Source organism: Capsicum annuum, chromosome 7 (assembly GCF_002878395.1).
Source record: "Capsicum annuum cultivar UCD-10X-F1 chromosome 7, UCD10Xv1.1, whole genome shotgun sequence".
In the NCBI taxonomy this organism is placed as follows: Eukaryota; Viridiplantae; Streptophyta; class Magnoliopsida; order Solanales; family Solanaceae; genus Capsicum; species Capsicum annuum.
Window position 1 is genome coordinate 71,904,625 of NC_061117.1, and position 11,774 is coordinate 71,916,398.

Consider the following 11,774-nt stretch of genomic DNA (forward strand, 5'->3'; position numbering starts at 1 on the left):
TGCTACTATATTTTAAATGACATATTTTATACCAAATTTCTTTTGGGAGATTTGTTATAATAATCAATGATTTAGCTAGAATTAAAGGCATACAATTTTTACTAAATCGACCAGCATTATCAACATAATTTATAATTCAAAACCGTGCTCTTAATTTAATAATTTGAGCAAAGAACTATGAAAAAATCAAAATTCAAGTTAACAGAAAAGCATATGTGACCATATCATAGATGCATCTATTAAACTATATAATAGTAATCGGTCCACATGGTAGGCGAACGGACCCATATTCATCTTTTTATATGTTCCAAAATTTAGGAAAAACATCTCAACCTTACCTAGTACAATGATCAACTCATTATGAAAATAAACAGCACAAGAGAATTCGTGAAGAACCTTTTATTTCTTCAATATATAACCACATTAATTCTCAATTAATTTTACATCACATTTGAACTGGAATAATCAACCGTTATGTCAACTGATGTTTATTTCAGTAAATTTTTAATTTACTACTGCATGTGATTCTGTCATCATGCTCAATTTGTATATTACAAATAAGAGGAAAAGCGCGGATAACTTTTTACGTAAATATTTAACCTACGTCAATTGTAGTAATATGAAGATATAACATCTTTTCATTATTTATAGCCTCAATATAATTTATCTTTGGTAATGTCTTTGAAACTTAATACGTTTCTTTCGAGACTTACTATAATCTCAATATTATGAATAATTTCATTCCTCCGGATAGTAACGCTTAAGCTCTTTTGGAGCTCTCAATTAATTTCATGTACTACACATATTTCACACACCATTCATATGGTGAACATCTCCTTCAAGGAGAAAATCATATAAGTACGGTCATAATCTTAAGATATTATATAAGCAAGACTTGTTTCTTGCTTTTACCCTTTAGTAATCCATGATAAATGTATCAGAATATTTGTGACATACTACAAGTACGCTATGAATGATCGTTTATGTCAAAATAAATTTTTCTTTATTTTTCTCAAACCTTTCATAGAGGTGAGATTTGACATTTTTCAACCGTGCACAAGCATGTCAGTATTCATAGTTTTTATCACATCTTGACACATTTATTTAAAGAATGGTAGAGTATCAAGGATGCTTATCACAAGTCTCATTCTCTTAAAGGAATGAATTATAATCATATGTGCATGCTTCATAAATTTTCATTAGAAGCTTATTCTTAGGCCATGCAATTTATTATATTTATATGACAGGCCTCAATATGACTTTGAAAGGTCAAGTGCGCCATAACTTTATATTCATTTGTTTTGATGGAGGATTTATAAAACTTATATCAAACTAGGTCGCACGACAATCACATGTGCAATGACTTTTAATACCATGTCCATTAGTGAAAAAAATTACCTTCATTTTTAAAGGATCATTTGAGAACTCATAATGTTCTTCGAAGAATATAACCTTTCAATTCTTTAATATATATATATATATATATATATTATGTAATACTCAATGTGCACATCTTCGAGATGACAAAATCGTTCATGCCAACTTATGAACTTATTTGTACTAGTAAACTCCAAGTTTACCATGTCATATGAGTTCTATTTAGTAAATTTCAGATTTACTAGAACATGAATAATTTTTCAAGTTTTCTATTTTGGAGTATATTTCATAATATTTCTTCTCCATTATTCTATCTCTTATGCAGGTGTTACTCCTATCACATTCACCCCAGGGAATGAGTCTGTAGTTTTAATAATCAAAATTCTCATTCCCCAAGAATGAAATATAATGATGTCTTAAGCCTATCAAATTATGATAGCTTGGAATTTCATTCAAGATATTGCTCCTTTATGAGCAAATCGAGGCGTACATATAATGTAACAAAATGTTTTGTCCTTGTTACGCCTATATTCATATTCATAAATTCAATCACATGTCTTCTTTCAGACATACTATGCACTGCATGCTACCACATTCACTTCAAGGAAAGGAGCATATTCAATGGGACATATTTCATGACTTTTCAATAAAATTTTGCCTTAATCATTATTATATCATCAATATGTTGTATTGAGATTAAAACTCAATGTTTTATCCATATAAAGGCGTCTTAGTCCAGAAATCAATGGGACTTAAACCCAACATCTAATCATCATGGTGCATTGTGACTCTTAACCCGATGTCTTACCCTCTTAATGGCATGAGATTTAAATCCACCATCATACCCTCAGCCAATAACATATTAGGCCAAAGTATAATAAACTCAAACTTGAGTCTATAAGGATATCACCACTTTATGATTATCAATATCATTTTTAAGCTCAATAAAAGAATATGAGTTAATAATATACTTATCTTATCATAAAAGGTAGAAAAGTGAAATTCAAGTCGTGATGATCATACAGTTTTTGCGGTCTTGCGTTCTCTACTTTTTGATTCAATTGTCTTATCTTAGCCTTTAAATTTTGAGACGGTAGAGTCTCGTGCTAATAACGTGTTATAAAATAAAGAAAAAATATCAAAATATCAAACTTAAAGAAATGAGAGAATGATACAAGTCAAATGGCCACCCTAATTTTTAAAGACATGATTGGAGACCATTACTTAAAGTTTCAAGACTTGGTCACCCCGAAGGCACAAGAATAGGCAAGGAAGACCCATTTTGAGCGTACCATTGAACATACCATTCATCAAGGCTGTGAGTGGAACATTGCTGGGAGCATTGAAGACTTGAGGATTCATGGTTTTGAACACTTAATAAGTCACGGTTTTGGGCCATCTTTATTGAAGGAATTTTGGTCTCTTCACTTTGCCCAAAATGCACTTCATGGCCTCCTCTCTCATTAAGGTTAGTGTAGTCATTTTGTATTCTTTTATAATGTACTATAAGTAGAACCTTTTAGGGCTTATTTCCTTAGTTGTTCATGAATGTAAGACTTGGAACATGGTAACACCTTTAGTTATAGGGCTTGGAATAGCCACCAAACCAAAATGAGGGCAACAAGTGTAGATATCACTTATGTTGCAATGTTGGGTTGATACATTGGTGTTTAGAGGAGGTAAAGTTCCTTTTGTGTCAACATAGGATTTAGGTGTTTGTCATGTGTAATGTTAAGGGTCTAAGAGTCCACTAAATTCTTGGGTTCTTAAGATTATACCTTCACTTGTCTAACTATCTATCCCTTTGTTTATGTTGTAATCGTTTGCTTGTTGTAATTGTACTCCAACTCCTGAGGTGTTGTTATTGTAAAAACATTGTTGTTATTGTTATCTTATTCATAATCTTGTGTTTTAACTTAGTTTGGTTGGTTGTTTTTGGTGTGTTAACACCCTTGTCATCTCGTTTTGTTGATTGTTTGTTGAATCAAGAGTTGGTCACCAAAGGGGTCCTCGGTTCTTGAACTTATGAACTATTTTTGGTGTGTGATTTCATGTGTTCTTGGTCATTCTTGTATCATTTGGTATCAGAGCATGGCTTAATCTTGTTCCTACAAGATCAATCTTGGGCTTGCTTGTTAGAAAATTCTGAAAAAAAGTGTTCTTGTTAGTGTTCTTGGTCGAGAACTTGAAGATCTTGTTGTGGTCTTGGCCGAATTGTGTTGTCTAGATCTAGTAGTCTTTTGCTTGTTTAGAGTGTTTCTAGTGTTGGTTTCTTTCTCACCAACACTACAAGTGCTAGATCTAAAATTTGAGCTTAAAACATTGACATTATTGTTGTGAACTTGAAAGTGGTTGTGTTGTGGACTTGTTGTTCTTTGACGTTGGAATGGACATTATTGGTATGTTGTTATGGTGTTCTTGAAGGTTGTTGTTGTGTTCATCTTGTTCTTCACCTACTATCATAACTTGACCAACAAAAAGTGCAAAATTGATTCAAAAAGGTAAAGATAAAAGTTGTAGAGTTTGTTTGTGAGAAGACTTGAACTCATCGCTTCCTAGACTTGACATTAACTTTTTCAACCACTTTCCCTATTTCAAGAGCCTTGTTTTGTGGGAATAGTACAAGTCAAGTCACACCTTTTTGAAGATTGAAATTGACAAAGGTTCTAAGACTTACACTTTCCCTCCAAAACCAATTTCATCCATTCCAAATTGAGAAGTGACCAAAAACATCAACTTGATAATTAAAATTAATTAAAATTAGTGCAAGTCATGGCCAATTATAGGGTGACACATCATCACTTTCACTGTTCACATATTAATTTGAGCTCAAACTTGGATCATTAGTTTCTTATTTGTTAATTCTTAGTTTCATTTGTTGACTCTAATAATTAATCGACAATCTAGTACTCCTCTACTAGATTGTAAATTAGCTTTTGAGTACGTTTCTTTGTGTTAGCGTTATTTTGTGTTTTTCTTGTTTTTGAATCGTAGAATTCCTTGGTTCAAGTTCGGACATCATTTTCTTGAGTCTTCAATCAAAGAATCCATTCCGACCAAGGAGTAGACTCACCCCTCGACTCATCACGAACTACAAACCGACTTGCAACACTTGTGAATCCAAGTGTGAGACAATTAAATGTGTGAGAGTGCGGTGAGGTTGTTTTGAACTAACTTGTGTTTTCCTTTGTAGGCTTGTTCTTTTATTTTAGGTACAATTACGAGGGAACCCACGACTCAACCTCTCAACCCATGGATAGTAATGCAACCAATGTCATTTTGGCCTACCTTGACACTATATCCCAAGACCTAGCTATGGCAAATGAAATTTGGATCGTATGGTAGGTCAAAGGGAGCAAGTGAGTTGCCCGAACACACTTTAAGAGAAAGTTCATAGCTTATGTGAGCTACGGGATAAAAACGATATCCCCTACACTCCTATGAACTTAGAATGTTGTGTTGTGGCTAGTAGGAGCCAAGTAGGTGTAGTTGTGGCTTTGCCTAAGGTAGAGGTGCTCGAGTCTCCTTTTTGTGATACTTTTGGTATTGTCTGGTCGCATGAGGACTAAACTCTTGTTGTAGATACTCAAATACTAGTTGATCCTTTAGATGACGAAATTGATTCTCCTTATGAGAATGACTTATGTTCATCCAGTGCTAGCACTTTTAACTTGACTAAGGTTCTATTACCAAGTGACGAGAGTATTCACACACTAGTTGACCCTGCTGAAAACCAAGGTGGGTCTATGTTGGTATATGAGTTGCCGACAACTAGTAATGATGTGGACAATGATCAATCGGGGGGAAATGACCTTGATGTGCTTGATTGTTTAGGAAACCCGAATTGTGATTGTCTTGGTAAAGGTTGTTTTGCTTGTGAACTCTTGGCTGCCGATGTTGGTTTGTGTCTAAGTGAGGATTGCTCCTTGGAAAGAAAAGGTGATGTGTGCTTAGAAATTCCATCTACTTCTTCTTTATGTGTTCCTTATGTTGGGCATATTCCTAGTGGAGATTTTGAAACTAGTAGTAAGTGCATACATGAGAACCTTTTATTTGAAGTTGACTTATGGAACACCTTTCTGGATGACACCCTAGGGAAGAATGAGAGTGGCCAAGACCTAAGCCCTAGGTTACGTCTCCCATTTGACCTCGGTAACTTCTTAGGGTGTGAAGGACATAGTTATTGGTAGGTCCACTTGTTTGAGTAATATTGCTATATATGTTGTATGGAATTTATTTGCAATTAGGGCACCTCCCCTTGATGGTGATTCCTTTCGCCAGCTCCTTTGTAATATTTTTGCTAAGTCCCTCGTGATTAAAACAAAGGATGTGTGGTTATATCTCAAGTGTGTACCTCCTTGGCATGTTGATGTTGTTTATTATACTAACTCTAACCCTTATGTCATGAGGATGTGGTGATTATTTGTCTTTCCTTTGTTCTTGCAAGGTTTGGATTCGAGGTCGAATCCCTTTCAAGAAGGGGAGGATGATACAAGTCAAATGGCCACCCTAATTTTTGAAGACATTATTGGATACCATCACTTAAAGTCTCAAGAATTAGTCACCCCAAGGGCACAAGAATATGCAAGAAAGATCCATTTTGAGCCTACCATTGGGCATACCATTCATCAAGGTCGTGAGTGGAAGATTGTTTAGAGCATTGAATACTTGAGGATTCATGGTTTTGAACACTTAATAGCTCACGGTTTTGGGCCATCTTCATTGACAGCATTTTGGTCTCTTCACTTTGCCCAAAATCCACTCCATGGCCTCCCCTCTCGTTAAGGGTAGTGTAGTCATTTTGTCTTCTTTTATAATGTACTATAAGTAGAACCTTTTAGGGCTTATTTCCTTAGTTGTTCATGGATGTAAGACTTGAAACATAGTAACTCCTTTAGTTATAAGGCATGGAATAGCAACCAAACCGAAATGAGCACAACAAGTATGGATATCACTTGTGTTGCAATGTTGGCTTGATATGTTGGTGTTTAGAGGAGGTAAAGTTCATCTTGTGTCAACGTAGGAGTTAGGTGTTTGTCATGTGGAGTGTTAAGGGTCCAAGAGTCCACAAAATTCTTGGATTCTTAAGATTATATCTTCACTTGTTTAACTATCTATCCCTTTGTTTATGTTGTAATCATTTGTTTGTTGTAATTGTACTCCAACCCGTGAGGTGGTGTTATTGTTACCACATTGTTGTTATTGTTATCTTGTTCATCATCTTGTGTTTTAACTTAGTTTGGTTGGTTGTTTTTGGTGTGTTAACACCCTTGTCATTCTTGTATCAGAGAACTAAAGAATTTTAGTAGTACATTTGTTACTACTTTGATGTATCAATAAAATGTACAAAGGGTGACTATTTATAGACTACCAAACTTAGTTCTTAAGTTGCCAAACTGGACTTCAAGTTGGTAAGTTGGCAATTTGACCATTTTAGGTATTCAAATTCAAATTGAACAAGTATCTCTGTTCAAATTCAATTTGGCTATTAACTATTATCTCTCGTTAATGACATTTCACACATATATATGTCACATGACATCCATATTATATAACAAAATGCATGTACTAGATTTGGCTTTTTATGATTTCAAAGAAATGTTTTAAACATAAACAAAAAAAAAGAGCAAAAAATTGAAAATTTAATTTAAGATAGAAGAAGTACTATCAAGGTCCTTATCAAGAAAGCCTAAGCAGGTGAGAAAAGTTTGGCGTTTAGGTGAATTGCCTAATTGGAATTGCTATAATGCGTAGCCTCTACACTAATAAAATTAAAGAAATGCATGTTCTAAATTTTGGCTTTTCAAGGTTTCAAAGAAATGTTTTAAACATTACCATATAAAAAAGCAAAAGAATTGAAAATTTAGTTTAAGATAGAAGAAGTATTAAGGTCCTTATCAAAAAACCCTAAGCAGGTGAGAAAACTCTGCAGTGTGTTTAGGTGAATTACCTAATTAAAACTACAAGAATGCTTTGCCTGCACTCATAAAATTAAAGAAATTAACACGATGTCCATCTGTCACACGAATTCCTTTTTAGAGCAAACATTTTTAAAAGTGGGTAGATATATAGACAGGGGGATAAGGCACTCTTGAAAGAATTATTGTATATGTTGTGAGAAGATTGAGACTTGGAATTGATTCAGTTGGCCAACCTAGGAGAACAAGACAAATAGAAAATAATACTACCAAATATTTTACTCTATGCAAGTTGGAAGGTTATTCCAACATTATTAAGGGAATCCTATAAAGTAATAATAATTGGAATTACTCATTATCGTAATAAATTAAAGTACTTAAAAGGAATAATAACTTGGTATCGTTCTTCCAAAAAAAATATTTAGAAATGATTTCGGTTTTGAATATTCTTATAAATGCTAGTAATTTTTCAATTTAAAAAACTCTGCAAATGCTCACCATTATTTTGCTACCACTTCATCAAGTCTAAGCAAATACTTTCAACATTGATTGACAATGTTTTAGTTCTTTCATTTTGCTAGATTAGACCATGCAAGTTGCATCTTCAAGTGCATTTAGTTTTAGTTCCTTCATTTTGCTAGATTTAGACCATGCAAGTTGTATCTTCAGGTGCATTTCAACATTTTTTGGTGAATACAAATGTTCTTTGTATTTTTAATTTATGGAAATTAATATGATTTTGCGATTTACGCTACTAATATTTTTGCTCTTTTGATTTTTAACTGCGTAAAGATAAAAGGGAAAAGAAGTATAGTTTACTGTGTTACCTCACTCATGGTAGGGCGCCATACAGAAGGAGCACGAATGCAAAGAGAAGCAGCGAAGGCAAGTTTATAAAGTTGTGTATAATCAAATGTCCCTTCTAGACTAGGATCAACTACTTCTTCTATAACTCCTCGGCTCAAAAGAGGTTTAGCCTGTAATATTCATAACCAATATCTGATGTAAGTACTAATGTTGCTATGGTTCAGTCTAGTGACTAATGAAAATATTCAAGAATCGATGGATTACATACCCAGCTATGTAAGCTTTGATGGGAATTGTCAACTGGCTTTTTTCCAGAAATGAGCTCCAAGCAGAACACTCCAAATGCAAAAACATCTGTCTTCTCATCAACTACGCCATGCATGAAATATTCTGGTGCTAAGTGCCTGGAGAAATGCCATATACAAGACTGAATACAATTTTAAAATAAAATAAAAATTGAGCCATTTGTTACATTCTTGTCAAATGGCTTAATTAGGATTACGCATAAGAGAGGACTATTTTACCCAAAAGTCCCTTCAATTGGAACAATAGAATGATGGGTCCACTGTGATGGAAGCCATTTTGCTAGTCCAAAATCTGATATCTGTCACTCAACCAACAGATGATTAATTAATGAACCGACATTTACTACTCCTATTCTAACTCGGTACAACAGCTTAGGCATGCAGTGCAACACCCATGACATATTACTAACATTATCATCAGCAGTAATTAGTGGCCATTGAAATTTGAAGGGAAGCTTGAAATAATATCCAAAAAAAATACCTGTGGCTCATATTCTTCACTCAACAAAACATTTGAAGCCTTGATATCCCTGTGAATTATTCTTCTAGGACAAGATTTATGCAAGTAATATAAACCATTTGCTGTCCCAACTGCAATTTTGTACCTTGTTTCCCAGTCCATAGTGGGTGATTTCTCATCTGACATATGTATATTGGCACAAGATTAATTAAGTTCCCGTTTGAGCACGAAAATAATAATTTTTCAGAATTGGAGTTACAATTAGAGTTTGTGTTACGTTCGAACATTAATATAAATTAAAGTTGTTTTTGAAATTTTGTGAAGAAGATAGAAGAGTAAAACAAGTTTTTCACTTTTGTAAAAATAATTTTTACTAAAATGAAATGATTAGACTATGATTTCCACTTTTATCACTAAAGTGAAATAATTTTTAAAATAAAATTAAAAAATTTTTATGATCCAACACCTACAAATTATTAAAAAAGGGAAGCAAAACTTGAAATTGTTGAAGAAAAAAAAGTACCATGGAGAATTGAAGCAACAGAGCCTTTAGAGGAAAACTGAAAAATGAGGTAAAGTCCATTTTCAATACAGCAACCAAGAAGTGACGTGACATTGGGATGACAAACGTGACCAAGTGTCCCAATTTCTGTCAAGAACTCCTTTTCTTTTCTCTCATCATCGGTGGCTTTTGTCAACATTTTTACAGCTATTGCTTCTCCATCTTCTAGTACTCCTTTGTACACCTCTGCATACCCTCCTCTCCCAACCATATTTTCTGAACATTCAATTATTAATTAGAAAAAACAAAAATTGATGCTATGTCGAATCATATACTGGTAAAATACTACTATAGGTTAAGTTGTATTTATTACTATTTATTATTATGAACCCGCTGAGACTCAGGATCCTAGATTTCCCTTTGGCTATATGACAACAAATTTGTATAAATAAGAGGAGGATAACCTGAACCGAAACCATTTGTGGCATGAAAAATTTCTTGAAAAGAGAAGCATTTCCATGTGGGTCTATGAGGTGTCTGTGTTGTGGCAGTAGCAGCATCAGCAGTAGGGGTATTTGTATCATTGAAACCACAAGCTTTTGGAATTTCTCCATCAAAACTTTGTCTTCTGAATGAGAAGAGCCTCTTAAGGCTACTTGTACGAACATATCTCATCTCTGTTTTTTTTTTCTCTTAGAAACTTTGTGGTAATGTGTGTAATATATTGCAGAGAATTAAGCAAAGATGAGAGGCAGTTGAAACTTAGAATAGGACATGAATATAAATGTGAGGATTGTTAATACGTAAGAGTAGACTTGATCCCCACATCCCTGCTGGGTTTCTCCCGTTAGAGGTTGTCTCTTTGGGATGGATGGCCCTTTTTATCTGTTTCTTGTTGCATATTTAAAGACTTGAGGGGCGTAAAGTTTGGCTCTTTTCAATTCATCACTGGGACCACTCCCTCAAATTGCAGATATGCCGCCCCAATTTTAATTTCTTAGCCAAACGCTCCTAAAAGACGAGGAAGAACTAATTTTGAAATTAATTTTAAGATAAATTTATTTCAGTTTAAATTAGATAAAATGTATGGAATTATTAGTTACTCTCTTCGTTTAAAAAATAATGATCTAGTTTGATTTGACATGGAGTTTAAGAATTAAAAAAGATTTTTGAATCTTGTGATCATAAATTAAAAATATGTCAAATGTATTAAAATATCCTTCAATCATATGATCTTAAGCATGTCACATTAAAAATTAAAATTAAAAATTTGCTAAAAAATAGAAAAGAAGTCATTCTTTTTTAAACGGAGTAAAAAGAAAAGTTCATTATTTTTTAAATAGGAGTAATATTTTGAAACTACATCATTATTTATATCGATCTTAATGGTGGGATAACTAAGTTCAAAATAATTTATTTCCTACGACTCCTAGGAGTATTGATTATTCGGACGAGTAAACAATTAAAAGAATTGAAAATTATTAATTGAGTATTTCCGTCCTCCCAATTTAAGTGTTCTGCATTTTATTTTGGTTTGTCTGAAATGAGTATCTCATTCTATATTTAGTAGGTTTTTCAACTCTAATATTCTATATAATAAATTTAAGATGACAAAGTTTAAAAAAGTACATACTCTTAATTGAAGACTATAAAATTCAAAAAAAACTTTTAATTCTTATGCTTCGTGCTCAGTCAAACTCGAACACTTGAAATTAGGATGGAGGAAGTGTTGGCTTCTATGTAAGTGAAAGGAAAACAAATTTGAGTGAGCTTTTGCTTTTTGGATGAAGCATTTGTCCCACATTAGTGTTGGAAAGAAACACTACAAGAAAAACAGTCTAGAAGGAAGGGAAATATGGTCCCAGAAAGTCCAAATTTTGTCCCAATTGCTTTTTTAGAACCAGAAAAATTCGGTTGCGTCCCGTCCTAACAGGCTCCACCACTAAAGGTCATTAGCAACGAGTCCAATAAACCAGTCCTTAAAACCCTTTTGCAACGGTAAAAAAGCTGGTCGTAATTGCCTTTTAGCAACAGTATAGCTTGTCTCAATTGACTAACTACCTGATCTTAATTACTTTTGCGACGAGTAATCTCGTCCCAAATAGACTAACTACCTTGTCCTAATTATCTTTTAGCGATGGTATTTCTTGTCTCAAATAGACTAACTACCCCATCGTAATTATCTTTTTGCGATGGTATTTCTCATTCCGAATATTCTTTAGTGACGAGCAAAATTCTTTTCCTAGATCAACCTTTAAGGATGAGCAACATCCTGATCGTAGATTAACTTTTAAAGACGAGCAATATTCTAGTTCTAAATCAAACTTTAAGGACGAGTAGTAGATAAACATTTAAAGACGAACAATATTTCTAGTCTCTAATTGATCACAAATGAGCCTAATATA

General features: G+C 33.6%; 1 protein-coding gene across 8 annotated transcripts in view; it reads right to left on the bottom strand.

The window, feature by feature from the left end:
* The window catches only part of LOC107877903 (probable receptor-like serine/threonine-protein kinase At5g57670), a 49,951-nt gene extending 39,612 nt beyond the window's left edge, over positions 1 to 10,339 (bottom strand). For 7 of the 8 annotated variants that reach the window (XR_007042780.1, XM_016724703.2, XM_016724705.2 and 4 more), the window contains exons 1-6: positions 9,834 to 10,322; positions 9,391 to 9,645; positions 8,889 to 9,046; positions 8,627 to 8,706; positions 8,371 to 8,506; positions 8,123 to 8,272 (exon numbers count right to left, since the gene is read on the bottom strand). Coding sequence is in view for 7 of the 8 variants with exons in the window: in XM_016724703.2 (XP_016580189.1) it covers positions 8,123 to 8,272; positions 8,371 to 8,506; positions 8,627 to 8,706; positions 8,889 to 9,046; positions 9,391 to 9,645; positions 9,834 to 10,044 (990 nt within the window). In the remaining variant the exon portion in view is untranslated. Of the gene's footprint in view, positions 1 to 8,122; positions 8,273 to 8,370; positions 8,507 to 8,626; positions 8,707 to 8,888; positions 9,047 to 9,390; positions 9,646 to 9,833 lie in introns of all 8 variants that reach the window. The other variant, XM_016724702.2, reaches the window with a different exon arrangement.
* Between the last annotated feature and the right edge of the window lie 1,435 nt (positions 10,340 to 11,774).